At 41.2% G+C, this 24,574-nt stretch overlaps 1 protein-coding gene across 3 annotated transcripts in view; it reads left to right on the forward strand.

The window, feature by feature from the left end:
• Nucleotides 1–24,574, forward strand: part of SAMD12 (sterile alpha motif domain containing 12) — a 410,789-nt gene that overhangs the window by 234,553 nt on the left and 151,662 nt on the right. For all 3 annotated transcript variants that reach the window (XM_036830029.1, XM_036830028.1, XM_036830030.1), the window contains exon 4: nt 5,169–5,309. In XM_036830029.1, coding sequence (XP_036685924.1) covers nt 5,169–5,309 — 141 coding nt within the window. The remainder of the gene's footprint in view (nt 1–5,168; nt 5,310–24,574) is intronic.

The following is a 24,574-nucleotide window of genomic DNA, read 5'->3' on the forward strand; positions in this document are numbered from 1 at the left end:
TAAAATCCAAAGTCTTCACCAAGGCCTAGGAGGCCCTGTATGATCTGACCCCTGCCCTGCCTTCTTTTGGACCGCATTTCCTACATACTTATCTTGCCTACTTTGCCCTAGTCACACTAGCCTTCCTGCCATTCCTCTCATTGCCTTGACACTTCTGTGTGTTCCAGGATCACCTCTCCAGAGAGGCCTTTTCTCACCACCCGAACTACAACAGCACCCTCCTTCCAGTAGGGGTCCCTGTCTACCCCTGTGTATCGGTTTATTTGTGTGTTGTCTGCCTCTCACACAAATGATAAGCTCCACAAAGGCGGAAGATACTACTCATCTCTATAGCTCCAATACCCAGAGTAGGGTCAGGCATATAATGGTGCTCGGTAAATACTTAATAAAGGAAAGAAGTAGAAGGCCCGGGTATGATCAATATGGAGGACTTTAAGCTTCTTCCAACTCCAACAATCTATGAGTCTGTGAAGGGCCCAGCAGCCTGGTCACCGAAATGCCGTTTAGAACCAGTTTGGAGTTTCAGGAAATTTAGCTGGTGCTTCTTTTTTTTTTAATTTTTTTTTTTTCTTTTTTTGGCTGCACTCCGAAGCATGTGGGATCTTCCCTGACCAGGGACCGAACTGGCGCCCTCTGCAGTGGAAGCACAGAGTCTTAACCACTGGATCACCAGGCCCAGTGCTTCTTTTTTGAGATTGGGTTGACTTTTCTCTCCTTGATCCCTCCCTGTGTAGGCAGCTGACCGAAGAGGCAGGTGGTTGTTCAAGACACTTGTGTGAGAAAAGGCAAGAATGTAAAAGCCATAATAGCACTCCTCTATCTTCTGCCTACCCTAGCAGCCTCCTGCATCTACATGGTTACTGGACTCTTTAAAAAAAATCTTGGCTTTATCCCGTAGTCTTGGTCTAAATCTTACTTACTCCCTAAGTCCCAGGTTAAATATCCTTTGCTCCCTGACAGCTCCTTGATACCCAGACTAGTTTAGCTCACCCAGTTCTGGGCTCCCATATTTGCTCTTTCTTAGGATTGACTCATCACATACCTGTAAACATTGATCGTTAACTGCCTTCCTTATCAGTCTGAAAGCTCCAGGAGTGGCCCTGTCTTGTTCCTCATTATCCCCAGCATGAATAACAAAGTGACAAGGACAGAGTGCTCAAAAAGTGTTTGTTGAATTAACAACTGGATTTTTATGATAAGCAACAAAAAGTGACAATATACATTGAAAAAAAAAAAAAAAAGATGCAATTGATGATTGACTGCTTATCACCTTCCTGACCCACACTTGTTTGGACACTCTTTATTTTGTGGTCAGCAGGGGGTGGTGGGTTAGGAGATGGCTAGGACGTTTGCTCCTGTAAATGATCTAATGTTTGTGAAGAGTTTTCAGAACCACAGACTTAAATGGCTCTGTAGAAACCATCCAAGAAAGGCAGCAAATCAGATTTTGTTCATAAATTCCTCGGTGTACAGATCACGATCTTTTCTAGAAGTTGTTTTATCAGGAAATTCTTTTATATAATTTCCCTTAATCTTTCTCCTGTCTAAGACTTCTATTTTCTTACCACTGAAGATAAAGCACACCTAAAGGTGTAGTAGTAAGAATTAGGAAAAGCTCTCATGTTTTCAGTATTCTTTAACTTTTCTCATTTTTCTTTTCTATCAATGGAAATAATGAAAATAACAGCAAGAAGATCTTTAGTCTCAGGGCTGAAACAACTTGAACAGTCAAGCCTATAAGAGGTGAAATGTTGATAGGTACAATTGTTTGTACCACACAATGTGAAATGCACAAACTTATATAACTGGTAGAGTTTTGTTACTTGTACATTCGGAGCTGATGCTATTAACCCAGGTAGGAGATAAAATTCTGATAGGGCTTATGTATCCACATTTTGATCAGTCAGAGGCATTGATGGAACGGTTGAACCTGGAGGTTCCTGGGGGAAGGGGGCATCTTTGTTTCTTTGTCTGCAAAGAAATTGAACCATGCACTCTGGAATAAAACCCTCCCTCTGCGCACTAATGATGGACCAACCAACCTCTCAGGACCAAAGCTCCCAAGTATCTTACCAACACCTCAGCAACTCTGGCTGCTGAATGTCCCAGTTTGTAAAACCACAGCCCAAATAGGACCAGAAAGGGGAGGAGGAAGAGAATTAGATAATCTGAATTTCATGGGTTTTTGCAGTATTTGTTGTTGAGTTGAGGGCCTATAGAAAGAGCTAAATATCTGCTATTTGGAGACCAATTATCCACGTAAATGATACCCAAGTCCCATTCAGTGTTTTCTGAACATCACTTCGGGATCAAGGTCTGACAGCAGAATACTTGAAGGCAAGGCTGTCCCGGAAGCCTAGGACTCAGACTCACCACTCCTTAGCTCTGCACCTTTGAGTATGCCAGTGCCCAGAAATTAGGAAAGGGATAGCAAAGGAAATCTGAAGCCATCAGTTGACTTTTTTATATATATATATATTTATTTGTTTGTTTGTTTATTTGGCTGCGTCAGGTCTTAGTTGCAGCACACAGGATCTTCGTTGCGGATGGGGCATCATTCATTGCTGTGCGCGGGCTTCTCTCTAGTTGTGGTGCGTGGGCTCAGTAGTTGCAGCACACAGGCTTAATTGCCCCACGGCATATGGGATCTTAGTTCCCCGACCAGGGATTGAACCCACATCCCCTGCATTGGAAGGTGGATTCTTAACCACTGGATCACCAGGGAAGTCCCTCAGTTGACTTCTTAAAAACATGTTAAGTTCCAGTTGCAAGGCCAATTGCTGCTGTAACAAATTAGCACAAACTTAGTAGCTTAAAACAATGCAAATTTATTATCTTACAGTTGTAGGGATCAGAAGTCCAAAATGGGTCCTATGGGGCAAAAATCAAGGTAGAGCTGCATTGCTTCTGGAGGGTGTGGGAGAAAATCCATTTCCTTGCCTTTTCCACCTTGTAGAAGCCTGCCTTCCTTGGTTTGTGGTTGCATCTCTCCAATGTCTGCTTCCATTGACACATCTCTCCCCTCTTTGGCTCTCCTGTGTTGCTCTTTCACTTATAAGGACCCATGTGATTAGATTGGATCCACCTGAGTAATGCCAGGTACTCTCCCATCTCAAGATCCTTAACAAAATCACATTTGCAGCGTCCCTTTTGTCATATAAGATAACAAACTCACAGGTTCCTGAGATGAGGACGTGGACGTCTTTGGCAGAAAGAGCATCATTCTGCCTATCGCAGAAGACAGTCAGAACTACTTGAGTCTGTGTGTGTCCTGTGCTTCCTTTCTCATGGCCATCATGATCTGCCCACTGTTGCCAAGCTACCTCAGGTTCCCCTTCCCCCACCTCTTTTTCCTCTTCCACATGCCAATTTTACTGAAGCTTCAGACTACCACCCACCTCCACAACTCCCTGCACTCACTTCCTTGCCAGGCACCGGTCCAGAGCCAAATCAATATTGGTGTGGTTCTCATCAGTGCTGCCCATCAAATATATCTCTTCCCCCCTACCACCTTCCTGGCACGTGATGGAAGCACAGTTCATGTGTGGACCCTTGGTGGGTGGGAAAGTTCATGTGATTAGTTCTGGCCAAAAATTTATAAATGACTCTAGGCTGAGCATTTCATTGATACTATGAGACCTTCCAGCACCTCTCTTTTCCCTCTGGTACAATGCTCAACAATGTTCAAAATGGATGGACTTGCAGTCGACATGTAGAATAAGCAGGAAATAAACTTTGTTGTAGCCACTGATATTTTGGGGTTGCTTGTTACTGCAGCATGGACCCTAATTTTTCCTGACTGATGCATTTAGCAAAGCTTAAAGGGAGGTAAAAGAGAAGTAGGCACAGCATGGGTTGCTCTTAACTGGTTCTCCCTGTTCACCTGTCTCTACTCACAGGCCACACAGGCTCCCCTGTTCCTCAGATTAAAATGCCCATTAACCTCACCTTCTGGCTGTTGAATTTATTTTTTGAGGAGGTAGAGAATTTAGTTCCTGAAGCATATATCATAGTATACCCTAAGACTTACCATTGATCACTGGTGGATTCTGTCTGTTCGTCATCAATTAAAATGAAAAAAGACCTGCAGGTCTGGTGACTGGGGGTGTTGCAGGGAGAGTACAGGGCCGTGCTATTCTCTTTATTTCTTGTGCAGGTCAAGCACAGAGTAGAGAGAATTCGGGAATTTGATGGAAACCACAGTAGCAAGGGAAGCATGCAGACCGCTCCCCCCCCCCACCCCCGCTGGAACTTTTGCCTTAGGCCAGTGATTGGGTTAAGGCGTAGCTCCCACCAGCCAAAGATGGAACTCCAACCTAGCACCAGGGGTGCAGCAGGGGAGGTGGGTGCCCGCCAATTAAAACTGGACCTTCAGGGCTTCCCTCGTGGCGCAGTGGTTGAGAATCTGCCTGTCAATGCAGGGGACACGGGTTCGAGCCCTGGTCTGGGAAGATCCCACATGCCAAAGAGCAACTGGGCCCGTGAGCCACAATTGCTGAGCCTGCGCGTCTGGAGCCTGTGCTCCGCAACAAGAGAGGCCGTGATAGTGAGAGGCCTGCGCACCGCGATGAAGAGTGGCCCCCGCTTGCCGCAACTAGAGAAAGCCCTCGCACAGAAACGAAGACCCAACACAGCCATAAATAAATAAAATAAATTAAAAAAAATAAAAAAAAATAAAAAAAAAAAAAACTGGACCTTCAAATGCATGTTTCACAGAAACGTTATCGTAGCCTGGTTAAACACTCCCGGAGTTTCTCTATAACCACAGTTAGAGCATCTAAGTCTCCAGCTGGCTTATCAGTGACATGGGCTCTTATGGGTGAGCCTCAGAACCCATCACCCAACAGAGAGCATTGTTTCTATGGAAGCATGCAATCTGTGACCCAAATACCCAGGTTAAAATGTTGCTGATTTATTTAACTCGATGTGTGAGTCAGTTGGGGATTGCCAATATTAGATAAAAATTGAAGTTCTTTTTTTAAACTTGTGGATTTTTTCCATCCTGCCTATCCATTCCAGTCAGCAGGCATAATGGAGGACCCTCTATTCTAAACTGTCTGTGTTTAGATGGAAACTTCTGTTATGGCAGGATCAGCCCAGAGGAAGATGGAAATCCTTTTCCAGCCATTGTTCATTTGGTTTTCCTTTTATTTCTTGAAACCCTGCAGGGCGAGCCCTGCTGAGACTTACAGACAAAAAGCTTGAGCGAATGGGGATTGCCCAGGAGAACCTCCGGCAGCACATCTTGCAACAGGTGCTCCAGCTGAAGGTGCGAGAAGAAGTCAGAAATCTACAGTTACTCACACAAGGTATTCTGCTGCTGCCTAGTGGGTGGATGGAAGGGGAGATGGGAGGAAAGAAACCCTTACCGTCGTGACAGAAGGGAGCCAGGGAAAAACTGGCTTGTTTTGTTTTGGTTTTTTGCAGAATTTTCTTTCATTAAAAAAAAAAGTATATAGATTTAAAGGCCACTTCCCTCCTAAAACTTCTCTTTTTCTTAGCTCACTAGGGGGAAGGATGTACAGATAAGTAATGGATAAGCAAACAGAGTTATCTGAGCTAATTTCAAGGTCATCACATACAACTATAGGTTGTGCACTGCACAACCCCCAGAGTACCAGTTACATAGCTCAGTATACGATTGCACCACCTAGAGTTGTACAGTGTGCAGCCTGCACAACTGTACAGTGCAGCCCCAGCTATTTTAGTCTGACTACCAATTTTGAGGGGGCCTTGGAATTTGAGTGATTCCATAGTTCATATGGCCATGGTATAAGTGGAATTTTTTTTGTTGCGTTTTGCTTTGCTTCACTTTTCACTGAGAGAAAAACATTTTAGAGGTATGTGTCTGTCTGTGTGTGTATATATATATATATATATGTATGTATATATAAATGCATACATATATATGTTTACACACACTGTCTAGAAATTTTGAGAACCCTATTTATCATCTTAAAAATAGAATCGTTTTTTAAATAGACTATAGGGAATTTAAAACTGCAGTATTACAACCATATAGTTCTAAACAAGAATCATTAATAATTTCAATATGTTGAAATCACTTAAAAGCCCTATAACTGGAAGTAACAGAATAAAGCTGGATCTTGAAGAAAACCTTAAGTTACACTGTAAGTTATATGTCTAGGTAAGATTTGGTTGCTGTCAACCTCCATTAACTATAACCCTTATTTGTTTTATTTTAATGACCATTGTACACCATTTTAAATGAAAGGATGATAAAATATATATTTTTGAGAGCCTTGGGTACTTTTCAATCTGCAGACTGTTGTTAATTGCATGCATACTGATATTGGAGAAATCTGGATCAGCCAAATTTCATGTTATTGCATCTAGATTAACCCATTAATAGTCTATTTGCCTGGAGAAAGTAATGTACTGCCTGAAAGATGACTGTTCTAGAAGGATAAATATAGACTTCGAGTGATATGAAAATATATTGTTTATTTGATGTGCACTGTTTGCATTGGTCTCCAGAGACTTCCAATGGTAAATTTACAGATACAGGTACACTGAGTGACTTAAATGTGAATCTGACGTACTGATATACTTCTAAGTTCTTTTAAGAAGTAAACAGAGGTTCAAAGGTTTATCACAAGAATGTCCATTGCGGTGCTATTTATAAAACTGAAAAATTAGAAACAACCTAGATGTTCAGCAATATGGAGAGAATCAGATAATTCTATTTGAATTCAGAAGATACAATATAATATAGTCATTGGAATTATATCTTCAAGGAATATATGACAACATGGGAAAGTACTCAAGAAGTAATAGGAAGTAGGGGGGAAAGGCCATGTATAAAATGTTATTTATAATATGAGCCCAATTTTGTAAAAAGAACATATTTTTATATGCACACAGAAAAGGGGATGCAAATGGTTTTGCCAGTATTTTGATAATGGTCTCTTTGGGTGGTGAGATTGTGGGTGATTTTAACTGTTTCCTTTATATTTTTCTAAATTTTCCAAATCTTCTACTATAAATCCATATTACGGTTATAATCAGAAAATGCATTCACATTTTTTAAGCTTCAGTCACAAGCGTTGTTCTGCCCTGTTCTATTTAACGTCTGGGGTTTCTTCACCTCTTTTGTTTTCCTCCCTTGGTGATATATAGAATGAAACCTGAGCTCATCCTGTGCACCTTGGACTTTTTTTTTTTCCCCTCTGCTACTGTCAGCCTGCAGTGTGTTTGCTTTGCAAAATCATTTTCTACAGCTTTCATTGCCCTAGATTCATAATATATAAGATTTTTCCTGAGATAGTACTCAACTCTATTAAGCTAAATATATGTTTGTGTTCTGGGTAGATAATGCTAAGTTCAGCCTTTTCAATTCAGTTGTTGTCATTTTCTTTAGCTTTGAAAAGCTTTGCCTTTAGAATTCTTTCATTCCATTCCCTTTAGAAGAGATCACATTCTCTAGCTCTTGGATATTTTGTCTGCACTCATACTACCTTTTTTTATTGCTTGTCCTTTCCATGTTAATGTTCAAACTCATTTCATGTCAGACAGCTTTTGAAAATCTATTGCCTTATTGAAGTGATGGTTTCTTTTTAAAAAGAGTGAAACAAAAATTGACAAGTCGTTTTTGTGACTGATAATAGAAGTTCTAAAGACAGCTGGAGTGGCCTTAAAATATTTTGGGTCTAGGTTTGCTATTATAAGAACTGTAACTCCATTCCACCCAAGTGAACTGAACTGAATGGCTTAACATACATATCATAAGGAAGTGTACCAGGGGGGTGATACGTGATTCGGTATTGAATATTTGATTCCTCATCTCGGAAGATATTAATCAGTGGAAATAATATGCTAAATAAGTACAAACAAGTGTCTTAGAATGTTACTTAGTTTTCAGAAATCCGTGAACTTTCCCCTTAAAGAGTGTAACTCACCCCTCCAGTCTCTAGAGGTACATTTTCTTTCCCAGCTCACATGGGACAGTGACTCTGGTGTAATGCAATTAAATTTTATTTGTTTTTAAGAAATATTTTCCAAGTAACACATTTAAATGAGGGTTGTTGCCTTCAAAGTAGCCAGTTTTTGAGGAAAGGGACTTATTTCACAAATGACTGTATTTCTTACATGTTTCCTTCTTACTTTTGGAGGCAATTTCAGAGCTTTAACTGAATCGCAAAAGTTTAGGAAGAACCTAAGTGTCCATCGTTAGGAGACCAGCTAAATGAGTTATGGTACATCCAGGCACTGGAGTATACTTGGAAGTTATAAACGCAAAAGTGAAGAATAGTAATATGGAAGGATCTCTGAGATGCCAGGTGAATTGGAAAAAACAAGGTGCAGAACAAGGTAGAGAGTATACTGCATTTGCGAATGAGAGAGGGAGAAATAGTAATGTATATCTGCATGTGCTTTGTTTACATAAGAAAATGCTGATGCACAAGAAGCTAATACAAACTCTACCTATGGGACAGGGAAGAAGATGGATAGAGGACATATGCTTTTTAAGTCACTTTGTGTCTTGAAATATGTGTGTGTTAACTATTTAAAAGAGTAAAATGTTTTAAAAGAAATAAGGAGAAAGAATGAATTTTAGCATCAGACAGGCCTGAATTTTAAATCTCGGCCCCAACATTTACTGCTGTGTTATTTCAGGGAAGTTACTTAATCTGTCTGTGTTCCAGTTTCCTGATCTCTGAAAAGTGAGATCAGCAAATCTACTCACCTCATAGGGATGCTGTAAGAGTTAAACAAGCTCAAATATATACATCACTCAGTGCAGTGTGACAGTAAGTACAGAACATAGTTAGTTATCAGTAATAGAAGCCACAAAATTAAATCAACCTCATTAATTTATATGAAAGCTTTATTTTTATAATATCGTTTATTGAGCAATAATTCACAGAATATACAGTTTCCTCAAAGTGTAAATTCAGTGATTTTTAGTATTGTCACAGAGTTGTGCAACCGTCACCACAATTAATTTTAAAACATTTTCATCACCCCCAAAAAGAAACCTGGTACCCATTAACAGTCATTCCCCATTTCCTCCCAAGGCCCCCCCAACTACCAGCCCTTAGAAACCACTAATCTACTTTCTCTCTGTTCGCCTATTCTAGACATTTCCTATAAATGGAATCATTCGATATGTGGTATTTTGCAATTGGCTACTTTCACTTAGCATAATGGTTCTAAGGTTTACTCATGTTGTAAGCATGTATCAGTATTTCATTTCTTTTTATTGCCAAATTGTATTTCATCGTATGAATGTACCACATTTTATTTGCATTTTATATGCAATATACGCTCTACCTATACATTCAACAGTTGGACATTTGTATTGTTTCTGAATCTTGGTTATTATTCATAATGCTATTTTGAATGTACATTTTTGTGTGGACCTGTTTTCATTTCTCTTGGTTATATACCTGGGCGTGGAATTACTGAGTCATATGGTAACTCCCAGTATAAGTTACAGGAGCTGCCAGACAGTTTTCCACAGCAGCTGTACCATTTTATATTCCCACAAGCAGTGTATGAGGGTCTCAATTTCTCCACATCCTTGCCAACACTTGTTATTGTCTGTCTTTTTTATTATAACCATTCTAATATGTGTAAAGTGGTATGTCGCTGTGATTTTTTTTTTTTTAAGGAAATAGCATTTTTATTTTTTTATTTATTTTATTTATTTATTTTTGGCTGTGTTGGGTCTTCGTTTCTGTGCGAGGGCTTTCTCTAGCTGTGGCAAGCGGGGGCCACTCCTCATCGTGATGCACAGGCCTCTCACTATCGCAGCCTCTCCCGTTGCGGAGCACAGGCTCCAGACGCGCAGGCTCAGTAGTTGTGGCTCACTGGCCTAGTTGCTCCGCGGCATGTGGGATCCTCCCAGACCAGGGCTCGAACCCGTGTCCCCTGCATTAGCAGGCAGACTCTCAACCACTGTGCCACCAGGGAAGCCCTGTCGCTGTGATTTTGATTTTCATTTCCCTGATGGCTAATGATGTTTAACGCCTTTTCAAGTGCTTATTGACCATTGTGTATCTTCTGTGGGTAAACATCTATTCCGATCCTTTACTCATTTTTTAATTGGGTTATTTGTTTTTTCCAATCTTTATCTTGGACCCACCATGTTTCTCCATGCTTGATTACCCACTTTATTTACAAGATCTAAAGCTAAATATCGGGCTGCCATTTCCAAAGAGGAACCCCATCCTCAAAGGATGAAGTCTTATTTATCCCCACCAGAGGCGTTCAGAAGAACCTACCACAAACTTGGAAATCAACTCCAAAATGAAACAAATGAGCTCTGAAGATCTCCTCTCAAGGAAACAACATTCTTTTGGTTGTAGAAATTATACACACATCAAATCAGTTACCTCAGTTTGTAATCAGACCTCCAAATTAGATACACCCATCTGAAAGCTCATTCTACTGCGTTTCTAGAAGAAATAAGCTAATAGATAATTAAGGCTAATTTTCCAACTTTTAATTGATGTTTTAAAACTTGTCTTAAGCTTTTCATTCTACACCAGTCATTGTCACTCAGTTGCCAGGAGCCCAATGACAGTAATACGGCCAAGATAGTCACAAATGGACTAGGAGAGCTCTAGCCAGCCACTGTGGATTTTCTGAACACAGGGAAGGTGAAGTCTCTGCCCTCCTTTTTCTTGCTCTCCTCCTTCTGGATACCGACCAAAGACAAAAACTATAAGGTGTTTAAAAAAATGTATATGGTGGATTCATAATCAATACATCAGTTTATAGGCACTATCAATGAATCATGACAAAAATTCCTGAAACAGCTCATTACCTAAAGCCAGAACTGTCCTTCAGCTAAAATGCTGGCGTCTGATTTCCCTGCCTTTATTCACAGTGGCCCTGTAACTACCTGACATTTGCAAGCAACATAATCAATGTTTGGCCCTGCTTTACTGTCGTTCCCTCTGGTGCCTTTGAGGTAGTTCTTCCTTCATTCAGCCTTTTGGTCTTCTGTGTCCTGTCTGTGGAGTGGCCAGGATGTCCATCTGGTGGTCTTACTTGCTTGCACATTCCTGCAGGAAACTCAGCCGTGTCAGGGTACCTCCAGCTGTCTTTTGGGAAATGCAGTACAGAGCTGGAAACGTCATTATTATGGTTTCCTTCTGCTTAGTTCATGAGCGACAGGGGAAAAAGTTGCCTTATGTAACCCACAGAAGTGGTGCAAGTTATTTTGGCGTCTGTCAAATTAATCCATAATCAAGCATATGTGGGGCATCCTTACCTCTTTAATACTGGATATTTCTAGGAAGAAAAACACCCAGGGATACTGAAAGCTCTTTCTCATATAGCTAATGAGTATAAAATGTTTACTGTATGCAAAGCAGTGCACTAATTGTCACATCAACTCCTGACATTTACCCTACCATAATCAGTACTGTTGTTAGCCTCAATTTACATATGGGGGAACTGAGGATGGAGAATTTAATTAACAGACCCAATATCAGACAACTAGTAAAAACGCATAGTACAGGTCTGTCTGACTTCACAACAAACTTTTATCCATTAAACTTCATCACCTCTGATCTGTCAAATGAGTAATTCCTATTTCATAGCAATAATGTGATGATTACACAAGATTTTATGTGGAAACTATATAGCATAGTTCATGGCATACTCTGTGAAAGTGGGTTGGCCGACTTATTCTATAAAAAGCTAGATAGTAAGTATTTTGGTCTTTGTAGGCCTTAGAGTGTCTGTTGTAACCACCCCATCATGGGAGAACAACCACAGACAATCTTAAATGAATTGGCATAGTAGTGTACCAATAAAATTTTATTTACAAACACAATTTCTAGTCCATAGTTTGACCCTGCTTCACAGGGTCAAAAATGTAAACTTTTCTCATCATCATCAAGATTATTGTTTTATTCTTAGTATCTTCCCTTTTGAGCTGTATACTCTTCCCTCAACCCCAGGGACACTATAGTATGGAACCACTCCTGGGGTGTCGTTTTCGGTATCTTTCTTGGCTACAAATGCATGGATAGTGTAAAAATGTAATAGTAACTCTGAGGGTTGGGTAAATGTAAGCAGTAGAAAACAACGTTCCAACTGGAGGATAAGGCAAACGAAGATAGTAAATGCTGCCATCTTCAAAGGCCTTTTTTAATTAGTGCCTACAAAATGAAAAAAAGAAGAGTATGATTGTTTACCAAGGCCAGTTATAGCTCATTAAACATTAGTGTTTCCCGAAGGGCTTTTTCCACATTGTACAAATATATGTGTCAAATTTTAGTTGAGAATTACATGACCAGATGGACTTTCCCAAAGCTCCACGACACAAATTAGGAACACTATTTTCTAATCCAAGAAGGCTTTTCAGAACCATGTGTACAGATTGAGTATTTTAGTCCAGTCACCCTCACAATGATACTTTAGCAACTGAAGTAGGCCATCTGAATTGAAATAGGCCATCTGGTCCACCACCTTGCTTAAAGAAGGAAGTCTTTGTAGAACACAGCAATAGACTCTTTGAGAAAGTTTCCAATCTCACTTTACAGTTTTGGGCACCAAGACCCAAAGAAGGTTAGAGGATAGTCTGTGGTTACACAGCTAGTCAGTGGCATAACTGAAGCTAGATCCGAGTCTCTTAATTCCCAGGCTGATATTCTTTTTTCTCATTGTTTTTATTAAGGTATAATTTACATACAGTAAAATTCACTATTTTTAGTGTACAGTTCTGCAAGTTTTTTTTTGTTTTTTTTTTTATTTATTTATGGCTGTGTTGGGTCTTTGTTTCTGTGCGAGGGCTTTCTCTAGCTGTGGCAAGCGGGGGCCACTCTTCATCGCGGTGCGCGGGCCTCTCACTATCGCGGCCTCTCCCGCTGCGGAGCACAGGCCCCAGATGCGCAGGCTCAGCAGTTGTGGCTCACGGGCCTAGTTGCTCCGCGGCATGTGGGATCTTCCCAGACCAGGGCTCGAACCCGTGTCCCCTGCATTGGCAGGCAGATTCTCAACCACTGCGCCACCAGGGAAGCCCAGTTCTGCAAGTTTTAACAAATGCATACAGTTGTATAACCACCACCACGGTCAAGATATAACAGTTCCATAACTCCAAAAAAATACTCTCCCTGGTACCCCTTTGTTGTCAACCCCTCTCATTACCTCCAGCCTCTGGAAGCCACCAACATGTTTTCTGTTCCTTTAGTTTTGCCTTCTCCAGAATGTCATATAAAGGAAATCATGAAATCTGGCTGCTTTCACTTGCTATGATGCATTGAGACTTACCGAAGCTGAGGGTGTGTGTCACTTGTTCATTCATGCTCACTGTTTAGTATTGAATTGGTTTGATATACCACAGTTTATCCGTTCCCCAGTTGAAGGACATCTGGGTTGTTTCCAATTTTGGCAACTACTAATAACACTACTAGAAGCATTCACATACAGGTTTTGTATAAACATCAGTTTTCATTCATTAGCTAAGTATCTAGAAGTGGGATTGCTGGGATGAATCATAAGTATACATTAAACTTCATAAGAAACTGCCAGGCCAGTATTCTTAGGATAATAAAAATAGAATAACAGCATTAGAGACTGGCTTTAATACATATAAAAATACTGGAGATTTTCTGAAAATCACTGCGTCTTTGCAGATGTCCTACCTAGCACTTCTTAGAGCCACCATTATTTTAAGAGGGCCCTGCTTTCCTGGGAGTTTCTAATAAATTGTCTCAAGGTAAATTTAGGTCAAGTGTGTTTACAGTTCACTCATTAATTCAACTAAAAAATTCTAGCATCAATGTACAGGCAGTAGGATATGGTTTTCCCCAGTTGTCATTGAGAAACGCTTCCTTTGTCTCTTTTCTGAGGAAGAAAATCTAATAATATTTGCAGCTCCCGGGAGAGAAAACATGAGCCGGTCAAATTCCCTCTTATGCGTTCATGAGGTATGTCTGATGGCCCTTTCTAGTATCTCTCAAATTACACTATTTAATTTCCAGGCTCCTCCACATCTTTTATTCAGCTGTGCCACTGGTGTTACAAATCTGATGCTCACATATCAGTTCTCTTCATACTCGGCTTTGCTGCTTCATCATTGGATAGCCTTAAGCTTTTCCTCCTTGGTGTTCATCTCTTCCATGAGCGTGATAATGACTCTCTTGGTTCTCCCCTTCTGTTTCTAGTGGCTCCTCCTCGGGCAGGTGGCTTGCCGCCTTCCTCTACCACTCCCCAAATGTTGATGCCCCCTGGAGATGGGTCCTCTCAGCTCTTCTCATTTTGCATGCTCTCTGAAGAGTCTCACCCACTCCCATCGCTTTAACCATCCCCTACTTCAAAGTTACTTTCAAATACATCTTAGACCTCTATGAAGCTTAAAAGATGTGAACCTCTGAATATTCCACTGACATCTCAAATTTAAAATATCCAAAGTCAACCCCATCGTCTTTCTCACCATCTCCCGAGCCAATTCTCCTCCCTGTGTTACTTCTCAAGGTTATTAATGCCTTCCTCACACCATCACCTAAATGAAGAAGGCTTAGAGTCACTCCTTTCCCCACCCTACTCATGTGTAATCAGTGACCAAACCCTCTGAATTCTGCTTGTAAAATGGCTTTCCAGTCATTCCCTATCTCATCCCCATCCTTGCCACTGTGTTAAATCATCCCTCATTGGCTCCTTCCCAGGCCATTAGAATAACCTACTAGTTATTATTTGATCTCTAGTCTCTGCTCTGCCCCATTCACTCTCCTTTAATTAACTTCCCACTTCTATTGCCAAAGTTAATTTAAATATATTTCTGACAACGTTATTTCCCTCCTAAAAGCAAATTATTCTTCTGTCACTGGGGTCTTTCATTGACACTTTTTCACTCAGCGTTATTTGATTATGACCTTTCCCAGTTGCCTCCAAGACAGCATTTCTTCAACCTGCTACCTTCTTGGGCTTTACCCGCAATACATTTCCAAGTCTTCACACCCTGTTACACAAATTTTGCGGCTAGGAATATTTCTAATTTTGTCAGGTCTTTGAGCCTTCAGAAAAATTCTCCTTGGTATGAGCTTTATATTTAAAGACTTAGGTCTTTAAATATAAGGCTCGTAAACACAGGCTTCTTTGGGGGAGTATTAAGCTCACACATCAGTTCATTAGTAGGAGTTAGCATTGTGACAGGTACACCCTAGCTAGCATCCATTCCTATTTCATTTTCATCCTGGAGTCCATTGTGGCCAGTTCATTCAAGAAGGTGTTTTGTTTGAAATGAGGCTTGAAGTGGACCCTTGCCTTTAATCTGTTGCAGTCTTCATGGCTGAGAAATAATCTGCTTATTCCGAGTACCGCGATGGTCCCTCTAACTAGCGTATGGTAGACGTGTTCACACATCTTTCTAATTTGGACATGCTCTATCAGGAATTATCCTTGTCATTACTTCTTCACAACTCAATGTTTTATGGCATCTTTTGCATGGTGAAGAGTTCCCATAAGGGAACCACAAAGACTCCAAATGCTTCATGTCTGCCTCTGCAGAAATCACCAACCTTGAAATTCTTTACCATTGATGCCTTTTCATTAAATATACTAAATGAAATTAAAAATATATTTGAGGGAATTCCCTGGCGGTCCAGTGGTTAGGACTCCACGATTTCACTGCCGAGGGCCTAGGTTCAATCCCTGGTTGAGGAACTAAGATCCCACAAGCCATGTGGCACAGCCAAAAAATATGTATATATTTGATGTTTCTTGTTTGGACAATTTAAGATGGCCATGAAATTGCATTGTTATGTCACCTTGTGGTTTGACTGTGGATTTGGAGAATCTTCAATGGCTGATATTGCACTGAAGAAAGATGATATATGGGTTTTCCACAGCTGACATTGGTTCATTTCTTTGGGGTATGTTTAGACCCTGAAATCTTGGCTCTATGGTATTCAAATCTCCTATGGGCCTTTAGAAAGGCTGTTGTAATAAGACAATGGCATGTGGACCTGATGAGAGAAAATCAAAGCCATTTTCAAGGATGCAGTGAGCTGTTTTGGCTTTTCTAAGAAGAAATAGAGAAATGTGCCATCTATGTGCTTTAGAATTTCTGTCCTTAAGATTGTACATGATCTACTTTCTATGTGGCTTTTTTCTTTGAGGCCACTAATTCTCAGTGCCTGGAGTAAAGTTCTACATAGTGTAGATGTTCAAGGTTCTCCTTGCATCCAAGTTTCTACATGCCAATTCTAGAAGGCACCGCATACATACACTGTACTATGAATGGCCCAGCCAAGAATTAAAATCTTCAGTTCATCTCTGAAATAACCCCTCCATTCTTCATATCCCTTTTTTGTTTCTTTATCCCTTTATAGTAGCAATAATCATTCAGTAATTCATCTAAAAAATGTTTATTGAGATTTTACCAGGTACCCAGCAGTATATGCTATGTGTTAGGGATACAGGGATGAATGTGACATTCCTTGACTTTGAAGTCAAGTGAAAGAGACATGAGGAGTAACAGAGGTAAATGTAGAATTCTAGAATCATGTAGGAAGGTCACCTGATTTAGGAGGAATGTTTTTTTAAGGAACCTCCATACTGTTCTCCATAGTGGCTGTATCAATTTACATTCCCACCAACAGTGCAAGAGGGTTCCCTTTTCTCCACACCCTCTCCAGCATTTATTGTTTGTAGATTTTTTGATGATGGCCATTCTGACAGTGTGAGGTGGTATATCATTATAGTTTTGATTTGCATTTCTCTAATGATTAGTGATGTTGAGCATCCTTTCATGAATAGCTGATTCACTTTGTTATACAGCAGAAACAAACGCAACATTGTAAAGCAACTATACTCCAATAAAGATGTTAAAAAAAAAAAAAGGAATGTATCAGGAAAGTTTCCAAGAGTAAGTGACTTCTGAATTAAGCTAGGTGCTATAGTTAGCAGGGTGTGTTTATTTTCTCTTTAATCATAGAGCAAATATAAAATTGCCAAGATGATAAAAGCTTTGGAGAGGTATACCATGCCATTAAAGTATATTTACTAACAAATCATAGATTTACTACTGAGTGCCTGCCATGTGTCCATCTTTACTGGATGTTTGTGAAATTCAGTAAGCAAGACAGACCTGGTTCTCACATACATGGATTTTGTGTTTTAATGGGGAAGGCACTCATCAAAGAAAGAATCATAGTAACATGGTGAGTGATGTGAAAGGGGATGTTAATTACACTTTGGGGCGTGAGGAAGCAGAGGGAATTCCCTGACTCTGAGGGATCAGGAAAACCTCCCTCAGGAAGCTGAGATCTAAAAGAGGAAGACGCATTAACCAGGGCAAGTGGGGCTTGGGAAGATGTCCCGGTGGGAGGGAACAGCCTGTTCTCAGGTCAAGGTTGAGAAGGAAGCTTGGTGCATTCCAGGAACATGAAGATGGCTGGTATGATTAGAGGGTGGGGAGTGAGTAAGAAGGGAAGCAAGCCAGCAGGAAGTGAGGCTGGAAAGGGACCCAGTGGTGATATGAATGCCTTGTTTGTTTGCTCTCCTTAAGGGATTTAGAGACAGTGGGGAGACACTGAAGAGTTTGGGACCAGACACTATCCTGATCAGATTTTTGTATCAAAAGAAGAGAAGATGCGCTGGAGAAGGAAAAACAGGGGGCCAGATCTCCAGTCAGGAAGTTGCTGCATTAATCTGTGCAGAAGATGATGACAGCCTGAGTGAGGGTGGTGGCAGTTGGGGATGGAGAGAAGTCAACTCAAGAGCCCAGGCAACCTAGGATGGTAGATCGAGACCCAGTGAATGAGAGGGTTGTAAAGTAGCATCCTTCCCTCCTCTGCACCACAGTCTGCCCCCTCAAATCCATGACCCGCCCCCGCAGCAGAATTTTCAGGGCATGCTTCTTCAAAATGTAGATTTCTGGACCTTACCTTGGAACTGTCAAGTTAGGCTCTCGAGCCAGGCGTCAGTATTTTAAACAGCTTCATCCCCAGATGACTCTTACGCTTATGAAAGCTTGAGGGCCATGGCCCAGCACTGTGTAGATTCAGCACACCCAGTGCACCAGGTACTCAGCCCTCTTGTAGCATCAGAGAAAAACTCCCTTTGGGCTTAATGAGTTTGCTTGTCGTAACCGTGTGAACTCAGAGGGAGGCTTCGGCCCTTGGAGTGCATGAGGGTATCTCATCTTAAAGTCCAAAATGGAATGGAGCCCATCTGACACTCTCACCTAACCTTGCAGGTGAGGTCCTCAAGATCTAAGAAAGTGGCCCTTTATCTGCAGTTCTCAGGAGACAACACCACTGAAATCCCTCATCTACAATTCCCCAGGTGAAATGAAACAAGTTCTCCTGGGCAGTCAATCCCACAGGGCAACAAAGAAGGTACTTTACACAGAGCCTCCACTATTTCCTGCACGTAGCAGGTATCAGGGCAAAGCTGTCGTGGCAGGACCTCCAGTAAAGCTAGAAGAGGGGAGGAGAGACAGAAAAGTACTGGCTTCAGCTCCACCAAGAACAGTTTAGGTATTCATATTGGAAATCATGGAGGTTTCATCGTTGGCAGCCATTTTCAAAATCATTAATACCTAATATTAGTGTTAGATACTGTTTTTATTTCTGTACAGAGGCACAGGTTACCAATTTATCACAATATTAGCTCTAATGGAGCTAATATTGATTGTGCACCTATTTGCACATTTGGCATTTTAAATTCCATATTTAGTCCATACAATAATTTTGCAAGGTAAAGATCATGAACCCCATTCTACAGATAAAGAAACTGAGGCCCAGAGAGCTGCAGTGCCACACAGTTAAAAAGTGGGTGCACAGGGTTCTTCAGAGAAACATAACCAATAGGAGATAGATATATAATATTGTATAGGAGGTACATATATAAGCAGGGACAGAGAGGGAGGGGGAGAGAGAGATGGATTGACTGCCTGATTGAATGACTGACTGATTGATTATAAGGAATTGGCTCACATGATTATGGGGGCTAAGAAGTCCCAAGATTTGCAGCCAACAAGCTGGAGACCCAGGAGAGCCAATGATATAGTTCCAATCCAAAAACTGGCAGGCTGAAAACCCAAGAACAAGTGTTTCAGTTCAAGTCCAAAAGCAGGGAAAAAACCCAATGTCCCAGCTCAAGGCAGTCAGGCAGGAGAGGTTCCCTTTTACTTGAGGGAGGATCAGCCTTTTTGTTCTGTGCAAGCCTTTGACTGATTGGTTGAGGCCCACCCACACTGGAGAGAGCAATCTGCTTTATTTGTCTACCTATTCAAATGTTAATCTCATCCAAAAAACACCCTCAGAGACACACTCAGAATAACATTTGACAAATATCTGAGCACCCCATGGCTCAGTCAAGTTGACACATAAAATTAATCACCACAGTGGGTAAGATAACTAGTTGTCTTCAAAACCAGTGCCCCTTCTTTCCAGCCTACCTGCCTGCTGTGAAGTATCTCTTCTTTCAAAGATGCAGTTTTTTCTTGTATAAAAAACTCTTGATGCCGATGCATTTTTAAATGTTAACACTTGAGACTGTTCAAATAAAAGATTTCTCTTAATAGCTTGCTTCTGACACATAGTTATCACTGCCCATCCCCCATTTTCCATTAGTTGGGGCTGCTAGGAATGGGAGGTGCGTGGTTTTGCTGGGCCGCCTCCTGCGTACCTGAGATTTGGGGGCACTAAGAAATCAGATTTGTTTATCTCCCAACTTGACATCATAATGAAGCAGAGATGCCAGGCCAGCATTTCCTGATGCCCCCAAATATCCTGAGTAATCTTAATCTTGTTAGATCAATGACGTGAAATTTCGCTAGTTGCCATTTTAATTGATTTAATTGAAATTGATTTGGCATAAATGAGCGCACAGAAAATTATTAACAGTGACCTCCAAGGTTTCAAGTGTCTGCTATGTAAGACGTGATGGGGCTTTGATTTACACATCTGAAGGCTCACTCTTTCCAAGCTACGCCAGAGAAGTGAAACGGATGTTTAGCACTAAAAACCATTAAACATTGATGAGGGTAGTAAAAGGAGAGTCTGAAAACATATGAGAAGCATTTGACTATACTTTTCAGTTCATCCCTTTCCTATCACGTTGGTTGGTTGTCATGAATCGTGTTTACTATAAACTACATATGTGGATATTTATTCTTCTAAGTATTGGGAAATTTGATTTTTGTTATTTGAGTCCCTAAAATTCAGACCACACCATGGAAGGGAGGAAGAGATGAAATAATAGAATAAATTTCATTGACTTAAAATTATTTTGTATTTTTTTTGAAATTAATTGATCCTCTCCTGAGGCTTAGATATTTGTTTTGTTACACAAAGAGTTTTACTATAATAATTTTGATCTAGCAGGATTTGACATATATTTAGCCGTAAATAAATGGCTTGTAATTTTCTTTCTAGTTCTGAAATTTTAGATATGCATTAGCTTTTCTGCTTCCTCTCTCCCTTTCCCTCTTTTTTTCTCCCCAACTTCTCCCCACTACCCACTTACTTTTTCACTGGAGACTCCTCTCTGCCCACAGAAGCACTGTTAGAAATTTATTAATTGAAGACCAGTTTCTGCTTCTTTGTCAGGGACAATCATTTTTAGAGATGATTTTCTGGTTTAATTAAATGAACATGTCACTCAGTCAAATGAATTCATTTATATTTATTTATCTCGTTCTTCAGGCTGGAATTTCTTAGCAGGGTCTTGGGCTCATCACATTTGTTCACAGAATGAACTGAAAAATGTCTCTTACATCTGTTTAAAAGGCTCACGAATAATTACTCCTCCCCGTAGAATCTGTATAAACAAAGCCAGGACTAGCAAATGTGCAAATAGTTGTTTTCTCGTGTCGAGGTCATCGAGGGATCCATATTTGAGTATGTCTGTGCACACACATGTGTCTGTGTGTGCTAGGGCAGGAAAGTGAGGAATACCCATCACCGCAGTCCCTTCAGACCTTAAGAAAGTGCCAGAGGTAATGTTTTAACGACCTGTGTGTCTTTACTTGCCTTTTCAAAATGCTAATGGGCGCTGCAAGGTGTAAATGCTACCCAATCTTTCCCATCAGATTTTTGGACAGATTACCTACTGAGTATAGACTGTGTCTAATATTATAATAGGTGCTTCAGGGTATGAAAATGGAATGAACATACTTATTCATTCACTGATTCAACAATTTTTGTTGAGTACCTACTATGTGCTGACACATAGTATTAGGTACTATTAGGCTAGGTATTAGGACTCAGTGATAAACAGTGCAGTCCTTGGAACTGGACAAGTGGGGCAGCTGCAGAAGACTCACCAGAGTCTTTTTGGAATGAGCGAATCATGTTCCCTTTCCAGAAGGCTGACGCACTGGTTCTTAGGAGTTCTAATCCGCTTTTCTACAACACCTGAAAGGGGTAAATGCCACCTTGAATTCTTCCAGGAAGAAACACGTGCAGTCAAAGCAGTTCTCCACCTCACTGAGAGGACAGAAAAGGACGGTGATGCCCACCTGACCTCCGTAGACTTTTTTTTTTTTTTTTTTTTTTCCCCGTAGACTTTTATTTAGACTTTCTGGTGATCTCACAACCACAGATATGAACTCCTTAATCACCCGTCCTTTGTGGCAAAATGCTCTGTGCTAAAAAACCGTGTCCCTCATGACACACGTTGCCATTTTCACTTCTGTAGTACAAACAGGCTTTGACTCCACCTGGGGTTCTTGGGGTTTTGCTTTTTATCTTAAATGGTCTGGAGACAAAACTGGGTTTAAAGGGCTTGAACGTTGAGTTTCCAACAGCTTAACGAGTTACTCCATAGTGGAATAGTCACAATTTTAATCTTTAAGTCATCCTTTTGTTTTCTTCTCTGCAGCGTAATAAGAGCTGAAATTATGACGGTTTGGCAGTTTTTACTGTGAGAGACAGTTGCACTGGGACCCAACTGGTCCCTTGAGTTAACCCAGCACTGGGGTTAAGAATTGCCAGTACTTGAGTTTCCTCATCCTTAAAATAGTTCCTGGTAGATACAAAGTGCCGTGACAGTAAAGATAATTGAAATAATTATTACTTAGACTCTGGGGAGCCTGTCCTATTCAAGCCCTGGGCTTAGAAAGAAAAGACTGGGAAAGAGTTGACTTCTTTGTCCCTTGATACAGGTGTAGGAAGTGTTGACTGTGGTGGAAATCCCACTCCCCAGGTGGAGAGGAAAAGGTGATTGGGTGTCTCCAAAGGTAGGAGAGTGGCTTCAGCTTAGGAACTCCTTCCCAGACCTTATAAGGGCAGCTCATAAAGTATTCGATTGGATATTCATTCACTGAGCATATTAGTATATGCTAGGTACTGTACTAGGCCCAAGATAGTGTCTGCCTTCAAGGATCCTTCAGCCCAATGAATATTCCAAAATATATCATTCATTATGTTTCTTATGTATCAGCTCTGTTCTAAGCACTCCATTTACACTGTCATTGTATCCTTCCAACAACTGTATGAGACGGGAGCTATTATTATCCCTTTTCAGCAGATAAAATAACTGAGGCACAGAGAATTGAAGAGACTTAAACCAGATCACACAATTTAAGAAGTGACAGAGCAAGGGTTTGAACCCAGGCTCTCTCCAAAGCCCTGCTCGTAGACACCATGCTAAGTGTGTAGCTATAACTGTGGCTACCCTGTGAATATATTTCGTCATTCGTTTGCCCCAAGTTCCATGCCAGGTACTAGAGTTACAGTTGGGAACAGCGTAGAAATGGTCCCTGCCCTAGGTGATTTTTAGAACCTGAGGGGGAAGTAAATGTGAGGAAAGAAAGAAGCCTGCATATAAATATAGTCTCATCTCATTTAATGCCACCCCCTAAGGCACTGATTCATTATAACTACTTCTTTCTTAAATGTTTCCTTTAAAAAGATTGTTTAGACCTATAACTATCCATATAGTATTACTAACCTCTATTTTATCCCTTCTCTGAGCACTTCCCCACTCTGTCATCCAGTGGGCTGTTACAGCACACCTTAGTGTACACGCAGCCCGTTAACATGGGACTACTCCGGAATATTTTCCACCAATCAGCAATCTTTCTTCATATTCTAAGGTAATTGTGCTCCCTTGTTTACAGTTATTCTGCTTTGTCCTCTCTTCTTGCCATTTATTTTATCATCTGGTGACCAGTTTTGACTATAATGGCAGAAAGAAAAGGCATGCAAGGGAGAGTGTTGGAACTGAAGCAAAAAAAAACAAAAACAAAAAAGTACATCATCACAGGTGTAAAACTTCAAGTTCTATAGAGACTCACATTTGTTTTCAAGGTTTCAGGTTTGCTTTCTGTAGGGACTCAAATTTGGTTTCAAAGAAGCAAAGGATAAAGATTAGCAGGAAATTAGGAATTATCTGGACCTAATGAAAGCCAGTAGGAATATCACAAAGTTGGCCACTGGTTGTTGGAAACAGTCTACGGCAAAAGTTACATGAGACTTCGTTAGATTTGGAAGAGTGGCCACCATTGTCTGGTGCCAGAGGGGCATCTCCAAAGGAGCTGTACTGCACTGCCCCCTGCAGCATTGTTCAGTTAGCACATCCCTCTCCGGGGTCCTAGCCACCGGAAATGGGGGTGTGTGTGTGTGTGTGTGTGTACTGTAAAGTTGTGTCAAGGGTAATGAAGGAAAAATTGAAAATGCAAAGAGAGGCTCTAAGTTAGACTGGGGCGTAACAGTGACATTTAAGTGGTGACAAGATGGAGAAATTAGGGTTGGTAGGTAAAGAGTAGGGGAAGAACAAGCAGGCTGATGGAAAAGTGTGTGCTAAACTCTGGAGCACAAAAGACGTTAGCATTACTTGGGAACTGAACACAGACCACAGGTTGGACCTCAAGGGAAAGTCACGTGGCCTGGCCACAGCAAGGGCCAGATCTTGCAGGGCCTCAGAGCCACAGTCAGGATTTGGAATAGAGTCTCAATAAGTGTAATGAGAAGCCATGAAAGGATTTTAAGCAGAGGAGTGATGAGGTCTCATTTACATTTTTGAAAGATCATGCTGGCAGCTGTGTGGAAAATGGATTGGACGAGGGCAGGGATGGAACTGGGAAGGTCAGTGACTTTTGCAGAAATCCTAGTGAGAACAGGTGATGGTTACAACTAGGGTGGTGGCCACTGAACAAGGACAACAGGGTGACTTTGTTTGCAGGTAGGACCAACAGGCCTTGCTGATGGATTGGGTGTGGCCAAGGGGAAATCCAGGGTGAGTCCAGGCTGCTGGCCTGAGCTGCTACACAGGTGGAGGAGCCTGCAAGGGGGAGTGTGAGGCAGAGGCTGGGCTGGGAAGTGAAGAGGTCAGTTTGGAACACGTTAAGTTTGAGGTGCCTTTGAAACATGGAAGAAAGCGGTCCGGTGTCTGAGTATGGAGCTCCAGTGAAGGCTCGGCACAGAACATGCAGGTTTAGGAATCATGAGAGTATGTGTATCAAATGTGCTGAAGGGGTGGTGCAGTCACCTGACCAGGAAGCAGTCCTGACCTTTACTTACAGTAGGTCTTGTCTTATGTCAAATAAGAGAGCTGCAGGGGGCTTCCCTGGGGGCGCAGTGGTTAAGAATCTGCCTGCCAATGCAGGGAACATGGGTTCGAGCCCTGGCCCGGGGAGATCCCA

The sequence above is a fragment of the Balaenoptera musculus genome, chromosome 17 (assembly GCF_009873245.2).
Source record: "Balaenoptera musculus isolate JJ_BM4_2016_0621 chromosome 17, mBalMus1.pri.v3, whole genome shotgun sequence".
NCBI lineage: Eukaryota > Metazoa > Chordata > Mammalia > Artiodactyla > Balaenopteridae > Balaenoptera > Balaenoptera musculus.